Genomic DNA, 19,216 nt, shown 5'->3' with positions numbered 1-19,216 from the left:
ATTCTATATGATGGGAAAGAATGTTTATGTGTAGGAAATTTAAAGGTATCTTTCAGTTATCTATTATTTCTGTACATTCGTAAGTTTATCAATCTGAAATCAAATTCTAACACACTCTTGATTCATCTTTTAAAGGTACAGTCTGAAATCAGTGAAATATTGAACAAAAGTATTATTGAAGTAGAAAACCCACAATTGAGTTCAGAAAAAAATCTAGAATTCGGCACACGCATTGGAAAGGATTTGGTATGTTATTCTGTACAAATTACTTCTATATTTAGGTACTTCAAAAATGTCACTACGACCGATTTATCCTCATCCTTACATTCTTCCCTTCTTCACAGGAAGAATGGATTGTCAGAGATGAAAATAAGGAAATTCCTGTCCCGAAAACCTTAAAAGATGTGCGTTTACCTCTGTACTTCTGTACTATCTCTTAGGAGTCTGTGAGGGACATGTGACTTAGTCCAGATGCCAAAAGATTCCCCACATAAAGGCAGTGTTTATAACCTATCTCTACACTTTGGATTGACCTAGACCTGGCGAGAAGTCCCTAGAACAGCTCCAAACCAGAGTTACCATCACTGTGTCCACACTGATTTGCATCCACATTTCCAGGATAGTCACAGCCCTAAAATTACCCAAAACTGGGACTGCAAGCGAAGATTGACAGATAGCCCAGAAATGGAATATTTATTTTCCTTAAACTTCCATTTGACTTATTGCTTCCATCTTCCTTACCTATCTATAATGGTATCTTGAAGACTATTAAGGGGTTGCCCTGTGTATCTTACCCCATAAGGAATTAAGCACAAGTTCTAGGCAAATTGTGACAATCATAGTTACAGATCTAAAAAGAGCTGTTGCTAAATTTTCTGTAAAAATGAATCATACTTTTCAGGCTTCTTAGCTGTAGAAATGGATAAAATGATTGTTTTAGTTGTATAAATAAATCCTTCACAAAATATTATCTTAATTTCCTGGTCATGTAGCAAATGACAGTACATTCATAGTGTGCTTTTTATTGTTACTAGCCTATCAAGAATCAAGAAGAAATCCTTTTTGTGGAGAAAATTCATCATTTTGAGGATTCCAGGACTCTTCATTCAGTAGAAGAAAAATTCAGTAGCAATAGTGTTAATAGTCTCTCTCAAAGTATAAATATCCCATCCCAGAAAGATTTCAAGGACAAATTGACTCTGAGAACTTCAACAGATAATTCAGCTTCAAACATAATTATGAACCCTTCAGAAGATTCTGACATGCTGAGTAATTATAATAACCTTTATAGTTTTCTACCTACTCCATCTCAAAATGTGATGTCTCAAACTGATACAGTAATTCTGGATAAATCCAAAACTACTGTGCCTTTTCTCAAGCATGGATTTTGTGAAAATTTAGATGACATTTGCCACTCTATCAGACAAATGAAGGAAGAGCTTCAAAAGTCACGCGATAGAGAACTCACACTTGCAAATGAACTTCAAACTTTAAAGACGGACACAAATATTCAAAGTAATGGTAAATATGACCTGTCCCCCATTCACAAGGAACAAATTAACTTTATTAAGAAAGAAAACATAGACAGTAACTTAAACGAAGATATAAAATCAAAGAGAATTTTAGAATTAGAGGAATTAATAAATAAATTACTCCCACTCAGGGAAACAGTGTCAAAATTGCATGTGAATTTTTGTAGGAAATGTAAAAAATTATCTAAGAGTGAAATACAAAGGGGAAGGAAGCATGAGAAAAACAATAAAGAAATTCCTATCACTGGAAAAAATATTACAGATGTAAAATTTCATTCCAGAGTTCCAAGACATACACTGTCATTTCTTGACCAAATAAAACATGAAGTGAAAGACAAGGAAAGACAGTCATGTGTAGTAAAACACGGATCAATAATATTTGAAAATGAGAAAACACCCAAAGTCAATTCTGTTACCGAGCAGTGTGTTGCAAAAATTCAGTACTTACAGAATTACCTAAAAGAATCTATGCAAATACAGAAAAAAGTAACAGAACTAGAGAACGAAAATCTAACCCTTAAGGCCAAAATAAAACCTCTTGTCTTTACCACACAATCACTTATACAGAAAATTGAAACATATGAAAAGCAACTTAAGAATTTGGTTGAAGAAAAGAGCACTATTCAGACCAAGTTAATTAAAACAGAAGAAGATGGCAAAGAATGCCTTAAAGAATTAAAAAAAATAATTAGTAAATATAATGTACTCCAAGGCCAAAATAAAACTCTAGAGGAAAAAAATAGTCAACTTTCTCTGGAGAAGCAACAAATGATAGAAGCATTAGATCAACTAAAAAGTAAGGAACACAAAACTCACAATGATATGGCCATTGTCAACAATGAAAATAATCGAATGAGTATAGAAATGGAAGCAATGAAAACAAATGTTCTGTTGGTACAGGATGAAAAAGAAATGTTAGAGAAAAAAACATACCAGCTTCTAAAGGAGAAAAGCTCACTTGAAAGTGAACTAAAAGAAAACCAGCTAGAGATCATGCAGCTAAAAGAGAAAGAAAGATTGGCAAAAACTGAACAAGAGACACTTCTTCAAATAATAGAAACATTTAAAGATGAAAAACATGATCTTGAAACAACATTACAAGAATCTACTGCTGCTAGACAAATGATGGAAAGAGAAATTGAGAACATTCAAACCTATCAATCTACTGCAGAAGAGAATTTTCTGAAAGAAATAAAAAATGCTAAATCAGAAGCAAGTATTTATAAGAATAGTTTGTCAGAAATCAGCAAGGAATGTGAGATGTTATCAAATATGGTAATGGAGATTAAGAATGATAATCAGATTCTAAAAGAAGAACTGAAGAAACATAGTCAAGAAAATATAAAATTTGAAAACAGCATCAGTAGGCTTACTGAAGACAAAGTACTTTTAGAAAACTATGTAAGAAGTATAGAAAATGAAAGGGATACCTTGGAATTTGAGATGCGGAATCTTCAACGGGAATATTTAAGTTTAAGCGATAAAATCTGTGGTCAGCATAATGATCTATCAAAAACGGCTTACATTTCAAGAAGAGAGAAATTCCATTTTGACAACTATGATACTTATAAAGACACTTCCGGTCCTAGGAATAGGCCTTTGGCTCCTGATTTGAAAGGTGTGTCTATTGTGTTGGATTGATAGAGGTGTGTTTAAGATCCTTTTAGTCCTTTGGGCACTGCCCAGAGTACAGATATAAGAAGGAAACTTTAAGATGAATACAATTTAGTTTTGTAAGATTTGCATACAATTGATTATATAGTGGAATTACTTAGGAATTTTGTTCTTTAGATAAAATTCATATTATTTTATATATATTACTAATATACTTGTGTACAAAGCAACTTTGGCAGGGAGTGGAGGTTTTTAACTTATTATTCTGAAGTATACTTAGTGCTCCCACCTTAAATTTTTTATTTCTTTTTTTCCAGGAATTCCAAGTAAACTGTGTCAATTGCTTCCATCCAAGATATGTAAATAAATTTCTAAAATCAATGTTTCAAAAGCCTTGTCCAAATATTTTTTCCCCACAAGATAATTTTAAATTTGCTTTTACATATAATTACAATTACTTTGTAATTGATTAGAGTAGATTACTTTTTTAAATTATAAATTGAAATTATATTATCAAAAACTGTGAAGAATCTGAGATTTTTACCCAACTAGTAAGCCAATATGTTAATCTATCATTTCATGGATTCAAGTAAAAGATACAATACTCCTGGGTGAGAGATAAAAGAGTTTGTTACTTGCAACAGCAGTAGCCAGAGTACTGGCATTTTGCATCAGTTCTCCAAATCCCAGCTCCTATAGACAATAGCCACACAGTGGGTTACATTATAGAAGAGAAATCCTGAGCTTAGAGAGCCCAAATCTTTTATAAAGTGCAGGAAGCATGCTTGCCCTTTGCTCTAGATGAAAACATTATCTTTATCATACTGGACAGTAAACATGCCTGCCCTGGCGCCAGAGGAGACACTATTTCTAGCTTCCAAGGCTGTAAGCAAACCTATCCTTTGCTCCAGAGGGAGACCGTACCTCTATTTTCCAAGACTGCTTGCTATACAATTCTTCATTGAATTTTGTCAGGTGCTTTTTCTGCATATATTGAGATAACCATGTGTCTTTTATCCTTTAATCTGTTAATATGTTAAATTACATTAATTTTGAAACATCATACAATCCTGTCATTCCTGGGATAACTGCACCAGATTGTGTTGTATTATTCTTTTAATGTATACTCCTGGATTCAATTTGCTAATGTTTTGTTAAGAATTTCTGCTTCCATTTTCAGAAGGATATTGGTCTGTATATTGTTTTCTTTTGATGTCTTTGTCCAGCTTTCAAATCATAACAATCCTGACTTCATAATTAATTTCCAAATATTTGGAGATTTTCATATATTGCTTTGGTATTGATTTCTAATTTAATTGTTGTGATCAGAGAACATATTCTGTACAATTTGTCTTTTTAAATTTATTCAGACTTTTTTAGTGCCCAGAACCTGGTCTATCTTGGTTAATATTTCATGTGAACTTGAAAAGTATGTATATTCTCTTGTTGTTGAGTAGAGTCTTCTATAAATGTCAACTAAGTAAAAGTGTTTAACAGTGTTAAACAAATCTTCTGTATCCTTACTGATCTTCTGTCTACTTATTCTAATAGTTATTGATAGAGGAACAGAGAAGTAGTTTTGCTCATTCTATCAGTTTTGTCTCACATGTTTTTAAGCTCTTTTATGTGTACATACACATTTAGCGCTATTATGTCTTACCAGTGAACTGGTTCCTTTATTATTATAAAATGACCCCCTTTAGCCCTGGTGATGTTCCTTGTTCTAAAGTCTTTGACTGATATTAATACAGATCCTCTGGTTGTCTTTAGATTAGTGGTTGAATAACCTATCTTCTTTGTGTCCTCTTACTTTTATCTTGTAATGCTGAATCAGTAAAAAAAACTTTTGATAGTTAAGTAATAAATATATACTATGAAAACTTGGTGACTAAATCCTGAAAATCAAACATAAATCAAAGAATTCAAGTATTGAGAAAAGAACTAACGGTAAGCACTGTATCCATTTAAATACAGAACTAAGAGTAAAGAACTATGAGAATTATGGTTACAAAATAGAATATTAGTGTTAAAAATATTGGCAATATAAAACAAACAATATAACTTAAAAAATCAGGTGCATTCTTTTACTTTTTTTTTTTTTTTAAGGATGACCATTAAGGACATCTCAACCCTTGGCTTGATGTTGTGAGCACCACGCTCAGCCATTGAGCCAACTGGCCATCCCTATGTAGGATCCGAACCTGTGGCCTTGGTGTTATCAGCACCGCACTCTCCCGAGTGAGCCACGGACTGGCCCCACATTCTTTTACTTTTAAACTACCTTGTCTGTTTTGCTTACTGCTGCATCCCTATTCCCAGAAGCATGCCTGGAACATAGTAGGCACACAATATTTGTTAAATGAATGATGAATGAACAGGCTGCCATTACACTAGACAGTAACAGACATAGGCTGGACATTCACTTGATAGGAATGTTGTAAAGTTTTAAGCATCAAGAAGTTTAGACAAGATGACATTTTAGGTCCCTTCCTAACCTAAATATATAATGATTCCAAATTGCTTCATGAAGATTTTTGGAATTATGTAAATACTTGGGAATAATATATTTGGTTCTCTACTATCTCCCATAGGCTTCTAATCAATATCTTTGATGAGGTGTGGGAAGAAATAAACTAGAAACTGGCATTACCAGTCTTTTTGTCAAATATCTTGTGTTCTATACTTGATTTCCTACAAGTAAGTAACCATCCCCTTACTCTACTCTCCAATTTTGATAAAGGATGTACAGTGAGTAATGTAACTTGAAGCCATTTAAGAAGAATCATTATTTCTATGGGAAACTGGGGAAGTGGCCTGGGAACAAAATATAATAATAAATAGGTAGTTAAAAGTAGCCAGACTGCCTGGCTTTGCCCCTGTTGATTATGCTACCCTGGACAAGTTACTCAATTTTTCTCTGCCTCCATTTCTTCATTTGTTAGAGGAAGATTAAATGATTAATAAATATAAACATATTAATATGTAATGCCCTTGGAATGATACCTTGCACATAGTGAGCATTATATAAGTATTAGCTACTAATTCATTTTTGACATTTTAAACAAAATACTATAATGGAAAATTCAGTGACAATCAATGAAAATTCAAATGACCAAATTACCTTAAAATTTATTTGCAACAAATTATTTGATGGATAATGATCTAGTATTTGTTAAAGCTTTTTAAAAATAGCTTATATTTTTAATTTGGTCTTCGTGGTAATTATTCCAGGTAGATAATGCAGATGAGGAATGAGTCTCAAGAGATTAAGTAATTTTCTCCAACATACACAGCTAGTAATAGATTGAACCTGGCTTATTATTCTTAATAAGGATAATAAGCACATTCCACAACATTTATATACAAAAGAAGCAGGCAGTCTCTGAAGCAGCAGGATAAGATTTCAAAAAATATGCTACTACTGCTTAACTTTCTCTCTAGTTCCTGTTGGAGTGTCTCGTTAATCTAAATCTTTCTTAAAGTTAAGCCTTTCACCCATGATCAGGTTAACAGCCACAATCTCTGTTTCAGTTTTGAGCTTTAAACAGACGTGGTTGGATGGTTTGTAGCAGAGATTAATGGCTGGCTAAGCAAACTTATTACTTCCATTATTCATTAATAGTGGATGCAGAAAACTATTCAAGTCACACCAGCATCGTAATGGAAAAGTAGACAACTAGATGTCTGAGTTGTCAAGAGATAGGATGCCAGTGTCCATTAACTCTTAACTCTTCATGTCCGAGTCTGAGATATAAAGTTATTCACAGGAAACTACCTAATGTTGCATTGTTGCATTTTCAAAATTAAAAGAAGAGACAATAATTGTAAAACAATCAATTGGCATCATAGTTTGCACCCCTCAAATTGAATTTGTGTGTGTGCCTCTCAACTGACACTTTGAAAAATCATAATTTTTCTTTATGCTTCACTTTTCCCATTTCTAGTGTCTGTAATTGCTTTTCTGTAAATTGACACATTTATGTAAACTCTAGATAAAGTCTGCCAATTTGTCATACTACTACTTACACCCTACAATAAGGCATTCAATGAGTGTTCCCAACTATGAATATCATATGAGGTGTGCATTGCTCCAAAATGGCACATTAATAAAAAGCGATTGCAGCTAACAAAAAAACAGAGGTAAAAATGAACAATTATGTAGAGTTTAATAAAATCTGGAAATATAAACCTCTTATCTCAAAAGAATGCATATAAGGTTTGTTTGGTAACATTTATCAACATATAACTATAAGTTTTATTCAGTTTTCTGTACCTGGTAAAGCCATTCCTATTCTAAAGACAAATATTTTACCCTTTGAATCAATTACACCCTTGGTAATGTTTTTGAGATGTTTAATGCATACTGTCGAGTTATGAGGCATGACAATTTTTTTAAAAAACAAACTTGTTACTAAAAATTCTCTGTACCTTCTATACCCCTTCAAAATTCAGATACATATATGCCTTGACATAATTCCCCCCACTGGGGAAAAAAAAAATGGGCCCAAAAGAGAAAGAATCCTGCAGCCTCTTTACATTCTGATTTCAAGCTCTGAGAAGGCTAGACAGGCAGAGGGACAAGTATTAAGAAAGCATCATTGATAAAAAGTAACTTCCCCGTTATTTTAATAAGAGTGCACTTCAAAAAGTTCATGGCAAGATTTGTATTATCTTTTAATTCTATTTTTCCACGAATTTTTTGAAGTACCCTCATTGATATTTTAAATTTCCTTTTTGAAAGACAAACCACCACCACCCTGTGCCCCTATTGAATGAGGACTATTGATAGAGACCTCGCTATGAATTACAGTAATCTATTTAAATCGTATCTTTTAAGAACAGATATTTTTAAAAGAGATAAGACAAGTGGAGAAGAGATAACTTAGAAACTAGAGGATAAAACTCTGTAGGAGGCTCCAGAAGAGGCAGCTTTGGACAGCTAGAGAGGAATATGAGAGGAACCCAAAGACAAACCTTGTCCATCATGCAACTTTGAAATTTTTATTAGATATTTAACTAACAAGGGCATTCCCCCCCCCACAACTCATCTGTGGCTGCCATTGGCTAAACAATCTGATTCTTTAGATAAGCCATAAATAGAAGGCATGAAACCACATAAGCTGAAACACGTCTCACCATATAGTGTGTGTATATATGAATCTATGCAATGTAAATGAATCTAATATTTATCTTTAATGTTAAGTATGCTTTAATAGGCTACGCCACTTAGATAGCTATCAACCCAATTTTCAAATACCTGTAAGAAGAAACAGTAAGTTAAGAATTTACTGTGCACTTTCTACTTCTCCAGTCCACCTCTACTTCTACCCTCCAACCCTGCAATTTTAAACACTAGGAGTAAAAGTTTTCAAATGATAGAATATACTTCCATATTTTATAAAACTTCTAAATATTATATTCTGCTCAGAAATATAGAGGTGAAAACATAGATCACCAATCACATGTTAAATTATTAGTAAATACTATTTATTAATTAAGTAGTAGTAGTGAAATGAGGAAAAGTATATGAGTTGCAGGTTTAAATTTCTTCTAAATGCCTGGGCTATATGTTCCACAACATCTTATATTTTTTTCAAATAATTACTTGCAGTCAGGATCTAAAAAACTACTTGGTTTCCAGTTGCTAATAGGATTGGACTGAAGCAGTCTTGTAGTTCTTCATATTTAGTGCCCTAAAATTGGAAAATAAATGCACATTTAATTTTATAGGTGCAGGTAATATGTCTGTACATTCTTATAAAATTTTTTGCACTAAAATTTTAAAACTAATACATTTTAAACATATTAACAATCCATATACAAAATTCTCTCACCAATTTTAAAAACTTCACTTTATTAAAATCAGATATACTTAGAAAATGTAATTTAAGAAGGAAAAACAATTACAGAATCAATTTTAAATACTACTGTCCAAAGTTTTATTAGTTTTAAAATTAGAGTAAAAACTGCTAAAACTTGATTTAGGATAATATTTGTGATAATGGAAAAAGAAACTTAGTTTGATAAACTTAAAATTATAAATAGAATATGGAAGATGTGTTAGTAAGATATTACTAAACAGGAAGATTTGTTTTCCCGGTTCCAAACATGTATGCTAAGCATCATAGAACTTTCTCAGATTTGTTCTATGAATAGAAAAGAACACACAGAAAACCTGAAACTGCCTCACACAAACACACAAAAAATTCCATCCACTGTATTTGAGAGTGGGTGTGGTAAGGAAAATTTCAATTTTACTGCCTGTTCTATTAGATACAGTTTGGCAGAGTACTGATAGGTGGCTTGCCAAAGGATAAAGGTCAAAGGACATAGTAAAAAAGCTCCATTATCTTCCTGTTTCCAAGTTCAATACTATACCAACTAACCCACACAGAATATCATTCCAATAGACAACAGTTTAAGTTACATAAATTTACCCTGGTATGTAAAGAAAACTCGGTTAGTGATGCAGATCAGGTTTTACTTATTCTTGTAGAATATTTGAATTTCACTAGGTTAAAATGAATCTTCCTTACTTATGCCACAAAATTGTTACCAAAGTGCTATGAGGACAAAATATGCATAAATAAGTTGTATCATCACGGTTATCATTTATATTAACTTATTAAAACCCATGTGGGTTAAGACATCATTCAAAATATATTTCCAAAACCTGTTCATTTGAACCCATATAAAGTATTGGCAACAAATGTTAGGACTGGAAAGCTTTAATTAGCTAATTATTACATCTAATAAAGACTATTCATTTCACCTACACTACCTCACCTATAATAGCACCTCATAAATCAGTGATTTTGTATTTATTGCATGGTTTAACTTCTATATACAATTTTATGGTGCCATAGCTATAAGAGCTTTTGTCAAAGTATTTTGTATTATAGTTTGGGAGAATTGTTATTTTATTTTACATAAAATTTGAATGTACTATGTATCCAGTTAATTGCAGTGATACTACAATGCTGAAATTGAATTTGGAAGAAAGACATTCGTTCCAATATTCACCACGAGACGCACACATGATTTAATACAGATGGACATGTAATAGTCAGAGGGCTAGAAGTAATAGATATACACACAGCATGCTGTAGTTAATGCTACTGACATAAACAAATGCCAAAAAAATAACTTTAACACTTTTTATGCACTTGCTATTTGGGGAATATTTCAGTAAGTGTTTTAAAGAATATAAAAATCAAACACAGCTACATGTACAAAATAACTATAGTACACAGTATAAATGTACAAGATGACTATGATACATAAAAGTCAGGGGTTATGAGAGAAGTTCAGTAGAGACTCCATCTGAGGATATTAGTAAAGGTTTATAGGAGAGATGACAGAAAGCAGGTAGAAGGCAGAATGAATAAATTTATTAGCAATGTAACAGGGAAGCTAAAAAAATAGTGTATGTATTTCATGTGGCTGAAACAAAGCATGCATGAAAATGAAAAGGGGAAAGACAACATGAAAGTAGGCCACAACCACATTACAAAGTGCCCTTCAATTCTGTGTATTGGGTTTTCAAATGTTTGAAACTAGATGGTGTATATTTCAAGATAATGCCCCCATGAGACCGGAAGAGGATAATATCATTTTTTTAAGAAAAAAATAGATCTTAAAGTATATAAAATAGAGTAATCATATACATCAGAAAAAAATGTGGGATTACATGCATTCATTTTGTAGATATTCACGTTCAAAGTAACAAACTACGAAAGTACTTCAAAAAGTTTGTGGAAAAATGGAATTAAAAGATAATATGAATCTTTCCATGAACTTTTTGAAGACCTCTTGTATATGCAATTTTTATTTTTCCTTATTTAAAATCATTTTTTTTATCTTGAAAACTCTCAACACAAAATTTAGTGCTAGATAAGTCCCGGAATTATATAAAGGTTAAGATGCCCAAAGACTTTATTTTTCAACTTAAACAACTCACCAAATGGATTAAAATAATTCAGTCAGAAAAGCTGATGCATACTAAAGCCCTGGATGCAAGCTGAGTTGAGTGGATAAGGTGAAAAAATATTGTTAGATATCAAGGGACCACTGACTCTTCTCAACAGTCTCGTGAGTAATAAGAGAAATAAGAATATGAACATCACCTCAGTTAGAATGCTCCAAATTGTCAAAGTTTTAAGATAATATCAACTTACGTAATGTCTTCTTTCCCAAACTAATTCACACATTCAAGATTATATTTCTGGTTAGGTAAAAGGTAACATATAGCACTAGTGTTTTTAAATTTATTTATTAAAATTTTAAATTGTCCTTAGCTGGTTAATTCCTTTGGTAAATATATGATTCTAATGAAGTTAACGGACAGTGAATCAGAAATACACCTTTGGCAGTGCACACCACCCATAGAGAGGCCCCTAGAGAGGCCCAAGAGCTGCCAGGCCCATGCACCCCAAGGCACCTGTGCCGGAGCAGGTAGGCACTGCTGTGGGACTGCCAGCCCAGGCCAATGCACACCACCCAGAGAGGCCCTAAAGCCACTGGCCCCACATGGCCCCGAGCCACCCACATCAGAACAGGTACCACTGCGAGATTCCCAGCCCAGGCCAATCCCCTCAGCCCAGAGGGGCCTAAGCCTCCTGCCCACAGGCAGCAAGGCAGCCATGCCAAATTGGCAGACCCTGCAGGATCCTAGCCAAACATTAGGGTCAAACAAGTGGATAGTGAAATCCCTGCTACAATGACTAAACACTATCTGGAAAGATACAAGAAATATGAAAAATCAAGAAAGCACAACACCACCAAAAGGTAATAATAACTCTCAAACTCTAGATCCTATAGAACAGAAAGTCTTTGAAATGACTGACAAAGAATTTTGAGCAACAATTTTAAGGAAATTAAATGAGATACAAGAAAACTAGGTTAGACAACACAATGAAATGAGAAAAAGTATACAGGACCTGAAAGAAAAAATGTACAAAGAAATCAATGCCCTGAAAAAGAATGTAGCAGAGCTTGCAGAGCTGAAGAATTCATTCAATGAAATAAAAAACACAATGGACAGTTTAACCAGCAGGCTAGAACAAGCAAAAGAGAGAATTTCTGACCTTGAAGATGCTGAAGTAACACAGGTGGACAAAAAAAAAAAAAAGAAAAAGAATTTAAAACATTAAAGAAAATCTAAGAGAGATAACAGATAACCTTTAGCACGCAAATATCCAAATCATGGGTATTCCAGAAGGGGAGGAAAAAGGAAATAGCATTGAAAACATATTCAACAAAATAATGGCAGAAAACTTCCCAGGTTTAGGGAAAGACACAGATCTTCAGATTCAGGAGGCTCAAAGATCCCCAAACATACCCAACCCAAAAAAGTCCTCTCCAAGTCATGTTATAGGCAAAACAGCAAAACTCAAAGACAGAGAATCCTAAAAGCTGCAAGAGAGAAGTGTCAAATCACCTATAAGGGAGCCCCAATCAGGCTAACATCAGACTTTTCATCAGAAACCCTAAAAGCCAGAAAAGAAAGGGATGATATATTCAAAATACTAAAAGACAAAGATTGCCAGCCAAAAATACTTTACCCAGCAAGGCTATCCTTCCAAAATGAAGGACACATAGTATATTTCTCAGACAAACAAAAACTGCAGGACTTCACTACCACACGACCAGCCTTACAAGAAATTCTCAAGGGAGTACTGGGTTTGGTACCTAAAAACAACCACTACTGCCATAAATACTTGAGAAAAAACAAAACCCACTACTAAAATAAAAATTCTAACAATAAAGAGAAAAGAAGTTTATCTACCACCCCAAGAAACCAAGAAATACAGAAGACAAACAGTAAATCAGAAAGGAACAGAAGATACTTAAGACATCCAAACAAAAATCAGTCAAATGCTAAAGGTAAATCAACACTTTTCAATAACAATTCTTAATGTAAAAAGGATTAAATTCCACACTCAAAAGCCACAGACTGACTGACTAGATTAAAAAGGTGGACCCAACTATATGCTGCCTTCAAGAGACTCACCTCACCTGTAAAGACACACGTAGACTAAGAGTGAAAGGATGGAAAAAGATATACCATGCAAACAGAAATGAAAAACAAGCTAGAGTAGCTATTCTTATATCTGATAAAATAGACTTTAAACCAAAACTATAAAAAGAGATAAAGAAGGCCACTATATAAAGATGAAAGGATTTATCCATCAAGAAGACATAACAATCATAAATATATATGCACCCAATGTTGGAACAGCCAGATTTATAAAGCAAACACTATTAGACCTAAAGAATGAGATACACACTAATACCATAATAGCAGGGGAACCTGAACACCCCACTCTCAATATTGGACAGATCACCTAGGCAAAGAATCAGCACAGAAACACAAGATCTAAACAACACTTTAGACCAATTAGACTTGGCAGATATATACAGAACATTCCATCCAACAACCTCAGAATATTCATTCTTCTCATCAGCACATGGAACATTCTCCATATGATCACATGTTAGGTCACAAATCAAGTCTCAACAAATTCAAAAATATTGGGATTATTCCATCTATTGTTTCAAATCACAATGGATTAAAATTAGAAATCAATAACAAACGAAACTCTGGAAATTATACAAACACATGGAAATTAAACAGCATTCTACTTAATGACATATGGGTCCAAGAAGAAATTAAACAGGAAATCAAAAAATTTATTGAAACTAATGAAAATAACAACACATCATACCATAACCTGTGGGAAACTGCAAAAGCAGTATTAAGGGGGAAATTTATCACATTAAATGCTTACTTCAGAAGAATGGAAAGATGGCAGTAAGCAACCTAATGCTTCACCTTAAAGAACTAGAAAAACAAGAACAGTCCAAACCCAAAGTTAGCAGACAGAAAGAAATCATTAAGATCAGAGCAGAACTTAATGAAATAGAAACTCAAAAAATGATACAAAAGATCAATGAATCAAAAAGTTGGTTTTTTGATATGATAAATAAAATTGACAAACCATTAGCAAGGCTAACTAAAAAAAGAAGAGAGAAGACCCAAATAACAAAACTTAGAAATGAAAAAGGTGATATTACAACTGATACCTCAGAAATACAAGAAATCATTAGAGACCACTATAAACAACTAAATGCCAACAAATTTGAAAATCTGGAGGAAATGGATAAATTTCTGGACACACACAAACTACCAAAACTGAGCCAAGAAGATGCAGAAAATCTGAACAGACCAATAACAACAAAAGAGATTGAAGCTGCTATCAGAAGGCTCCCAACAAAGAAAGGCACAGGACCAGATGGGCTCACTGCAGAATTCTACCAAACCTTCAAAGAGGAATTGATACCAATTCTCTACAAACTATTCTAAAAGATTGAAACAGAGGCCATCCTCCCAAACTCATTCTATGAAGCAAACATCACCCTGATACCAAAAACAGACAAAGATACAAAAAAAAGGAAAACTACAGGCCAATATCTTTGATGAATATAGATGCAAAAATCCTCAATAAAATACTAGCTAACAAAATACAGCAACACATACACAAAATTATACACCATGATCAAGTAGGATTCATCCCAGGATGAAAGGTTGGTTCAACGACCAAACCAATGTGCAAATCAATATGCAAATCAATAAATGTGATACACCACATCAATAAAATCAAAGACAAAGACCATATGATCATTTCTATAGATGCCGAAAAAGCATTTGACAAAATTCAACATCCATTCATAATAAAGACTCTCTACAAGTTAGGTATAGATGGAAAGTATCTCAACATAATTAAAGAAATATATGATAAGCCCACTGCCAATATCATCCTGAATGGGGAAAAGCTTTCAGCTTTTTTTCACAGGAACTAGACAAGGATGCCCACTCTCACCACTCCTATTCAACATAGTATTGGAAGTACTAGCCAGAGCAATCAGAGAAGAGAAGGAAATAAAGGGCATCCAGATTGGAAAAGATGAAGTCAAGCTGTCCCCATTTGCAGATGACACGATCCTAGATATCAAACAGCCTAAAGCCTCTAGAAAAAGCCTCTCATTTATCTTAGAGTTGGTAAATGATTTCAGCAAAGTTTCAGGATACAAAATCAACACACAATAATCAGTAGCATTTCTATACTCCACCAGTGAACATGCAGAAAAAGAAATCAAGAAAGCTAGCCCATTTACAATAGTCATCAAAAAACTAAAATACTTAGGAATAAAGTTAACTAAGGATGTAAAAATTCTCTACTATGAGAACTACAAACCACTGCTGAGAAAAATTAAAGAGGATGCAAGAAGATGGAAAGATATCCCATGCTCTTGGATTGGAAGAATTAACATTTTGAAAATATCCATACTACCCAAAGTGATCCTCAAATTCAATGCAATCCCCATCAAAATTCCAATGACATTTTTCTCTGAAATGGAAAAACCTATCCTAACATTTATATGGAATAACAAAAGACCACGAAAAGCCAAAGCAATTCTGAGCAAAAAAAATAAAGCTGGAGGCATATCACTACCTTACTTTAAACTATGCCACAAAGCTATAATAACCAAAACAACATGGCACTGGCATAAAAACAGAAACACTGATCAATGGAATAGAATAGAGAATCCAGAAATCAACCCATACACCTACAGCCATCTGATCTTTGACAAAGGCACTAAGTCTACACACTGGGGAAGAGACTGCCTCTTCAGCAAATGGTGCTGGGGAAACTGGATTTCCATATGCAGAAGAATGAAACTAGACCCATACCTCTCACCATATACCAAAATCAACTCTAAATGGATAAAAAAATTAAATACACACCCTGAAACAATAAAACTCCATAAAGAAAACATAGGGGAAACACTCCAAGAAGAAGGATTGGGTAGAGACTTCATGAATACAACCCCAAAAGTACAGGCAACCAAAGGAAAAATAAATAAATGGGATTATATCAAACTAAAAAGCTCTGCACAGGAAAAGAAACAATTAACAGATTTAAAAGACAGCCAACAGAGTGGGAGAAAATACTTGCAAAATATACATCTGACCAAGGATTAATATCCAGAATATACAAGGAACTCAAATAACTTTACAGCAAAAAAACAAGCAACCCAATTAAAATATGGGCAAAGGAGCTGAATAGGCATTTCTCAAAGGAAGATATACAAATGGCCAACAGACACATGAAAAAATGCTCAACATCACTCAGCATTCAGGAAATGCAAATCAAAACCACACCAAGATACCATCTCACTCCAGTTAGGGTGGCTAATATCCAAAAGACTGAGAATGATAAATGCTGGCAAGGTTGTGGAGAAAAAGGAATCCTCCTACACTGCTGGTCGTCCTGCAAAATGGTGCAGCCTCTATGGAAAATGGTTCGGAGGTTCCTCAAACAATTACAGATAGATCTACCATATGACCCAGCAATTCCACTGCTGGGAATATACCCAGAGGTATGGAAATCATCATGTTGAATGGATACCTGTACTCCAATGTTTATTGCAGCACTCTTTACAATAGCTAAGAGTTGGAACCAGCCCAAACATCCATCATCAGATGAGTGGATACAGAAAATGTAGTACATCTACACAATGGAATTCTACTCTGCTATAAAAAAGAATGAAATACTACCATTTGCAGCAACATGGATAGACATAGAAAAAATTATATTAAATGAAATAAGTCAGGCACAGAAAGAGAAATACCACTTGTTCTCACTTATTTGTGGGAGCTAAAAATAAATAAATACACAATCAAACGGGGGTGTGAGGAAGAAGACACAACAATCACAATTCCTCGAACCTGTTAAGACAAGTGAACAGATATGACATTGATGGGTGGGAGAGGGGAGCGGGAGGGGGCAGGAGGAATAGGTAAAGGGACATGAAAATCAACTACATTGTATATTGATAAAATTTTTAAAAGAATAAAAAAAAATACACCTTTGTAATCAAAGGCAGTCTTATTTTTGTGATATAACAATAATGTTGGAATTATAACCACTATTCCCAAATGATAAAGGTAGACTACTGTTTTTATAAAAGAATGCAAATTTGTTATCCTTTACCTAATTCATAGTATGATTACAACAAAGCTAAAAATGTGTAAATTAGCTTAAATGGCTTTACTACTTTTTCAATGAATAGATAGAAAGGTACTTAAATGAATTCTTCCACTTTATGGTTTTGCACACAGGCATGTGCACACACACACACACACACACACAGAATGACATTTTTTTTTTTCTAATTTATATTCGAAATGCCAAAGAACTTTTTTTCAATTTTGAAGGTGTTCAGAACTGGTGTAAAATTAAAGTTTTAAGAGACTTTTATAATATACATATACTTTTTCTCAAAGCATTGTAAATGAGGTTAGTGTTTTTAATTAACCAGAATATTTCCTCTTTTTACAGAAAGTTATTTCAAAGTTAACCAACAGAACTCTCAAGCATCTTCAGGGTTCCTCACAATTGCTGAGAAATTCTCTTTGAGAAATAGCCAATGTTAACATGTACTACTAATTGAACTACAAGTATCTAAATAGTCTCAAATGACTCAAAATAAGGTGCTACGGACTAGCTTTAAAAATTATGGACTAAATAGTTTGGCACAGATAAATTAAGCTTTTCAACTGGGAATTTCAGAAAATGTGAAAGAACTTCTACAAAGGAGGGCCAGTATATGAAAGGAGCTAAGATTTCCAAATTCACCCAAATATGTCACTCTTAAAAGTGTGTGTAAATAGAGATATTATTTTGAAGAGGTCTAAGAGTTGAAAACAATTTTTTCTTGGTTTATGGACTAAACGTAAGATATTCCTACCTCCTGACATTCAAAGTCATTATACTTTCAACTGGTCTGCTTTTTGGTCCACTTGGAGGATGGAAAATCTTTTCATCTTTTCTGGAAATGTGCTTTGCCAATTTAACCACATAAGGGTCATCAGAATGTGATGGGTAAGGGTCAAATGTTCCTGCCTTCATTCCACCACCCTACAAATAAAAATGAGACAATTTAACGTTGCTTTGTATAAAGCTTCTATAAAATTAGGTTGTGAAGAAGTTTATACATATTTTTGTATTCTATGGAGCTGGTTTTTGCAATTCAAGAAAGTCATATATACTGTTTAATTCAAATATCAGCAAAGGATCTCCCTAACACTAATTCTATAATCCCAAAAGTTCTCTATAAAAATGGAGATGTTTATAGTAAGGTAATATTCTGAACTATTGCCAAGTTAAACACTATAATCCCAAAAGTTCTCTATAAAAATGGAGATGTTTATAGTAAGGTAATATTCTGAACTATTGCCAAGTTAAACACTATAATCCCAAAAGTTCTCTATAAAAATGGAGATGTTTATAGTAAGGTAATATTCTGAACTATTGCCAAGTTAAACACTATAATCCCAAAAGTTCTCTATAAAAATGGAGATGTTTATAGTAAGGTAATATTCTGAACTATTGCCAAGTATTAATATTTTAGTGAGAATTTATCAGATCAGGCCATCACCTAGTTAGGGAGTGAGCCTACTACTGAGGGAATGAGACCTATGTCAGATATATTTTGACAGGGAATAGGTAACATGGAGCCTGTCATAACATGAGTTTACTAAATGCCAGTTAATGATGGAAGAGATACCCCCGCCTTGCAAAAAAAAGGCAATGGCACATAGAAATAAAAGATGGAAGGAAAATGTGATCTACTTTTCTTGTAGCTAATTAAGAAAACTCAATCAAAACATATTTTGACTTAAACACAAGAGAGACAAATATTTGCTTTGACTTTTTTAACTGAATGGACAAGATTTTTACCTTAGTATTATATATAGTCACCAAGAAAATTCTATAGAATCATAATAACCCATTTAATTAAGCATTCTTTTGTTCATAGTATCTAAGCCAAATATATAGGGAATGAAGATTTAATTCATTTGAAAGATACAGTTATAGGGCCGAGCCCGTGGCGCACTCTGGAGAGTGCGGCGCTGGGAGTGCAGCGGCACTCCCGCTGTGGGTTCGGATCCCATATAGGGATGACCAGTGCGCTCACAGCGCTCACTGGCTGAGCGCGGTGCA

General features: G+C 33.7%; 2 protein-coding genes across 3 annotated transcripts in view; one reads left to right on the top strand and one right to left on the bottom strand.

Moving 5' to 3' along the window:
- CCDC110 (coiled-coil domain containing 110) overlaps positions 1-3,531 on the top strand; it is a 38,142-nt gene extending 34,611 nt beyond the window's left edge. Inside the window, exons 7-8 of the mRNA XM_008574762.1 lie at positions 1,035-3,150; positions 3,464-3,531. Of these exons, the coding sequence (XP_008572984.1) occupies positions 1,035-3,150; positions 3,464-3,513 (2,166 nt within the window). The 3' untranslated portion in view covers positions 3,514-3,531. The remainder of the gene's footprint in view (positions 1-1,034; positions 3,151-3,463) is intronic.
- A 5,080-nt stretch (positions 3,532-8,611) lies between these two features.
- The window catches only part of LOC103592150 (chromosome unknown open reading frame, human C4orf47), a 33,491-nt gene continuing 22,886 nt past the window's right edge, over positions 8,612-19,216 (bottom strand). The window contains exons 6-7 of one of the 2 annotated variants that reach the window (XM_008574753.1): positions 17,961-18,130; positions 8,612-8,839 (exon numbers count right to left, since the gene is read on the bottom strand). In XM_008574753.1, coding sequence (XP_008572975.1) covers positions 8,791-8,839; positions 17,961-18,130 — 219 coding nt within the window. In that variant the 3' untranslated portion in view covers positions 8,612-8,790. The remainder of the gene's footprint in view (positions 8,840-17,960; positions 18,131-19,216) is intronic. The other variant, XM_008574754.1, reaches the window with a different exon arrangement.

This window comes from Galeopterus variegatus, unplaced genomic scaffold (assembly GCF_000696425.1).
Source record: "Galeopterus variegatus unplaced genomic scaffold, G_variegatus-3.0.2 Scaffold1097, whole genome shotgun sequence".
Lineage (NCBI taxonomy): Eukaryota > Metazoa > Chordata > Mammalia > Dermoptera > Cynocephalidae > Galeopterus > Galeopterus variegatus.
This window is presented reverse-complemented; position numbering and strand designations above follow the sequence as displayed.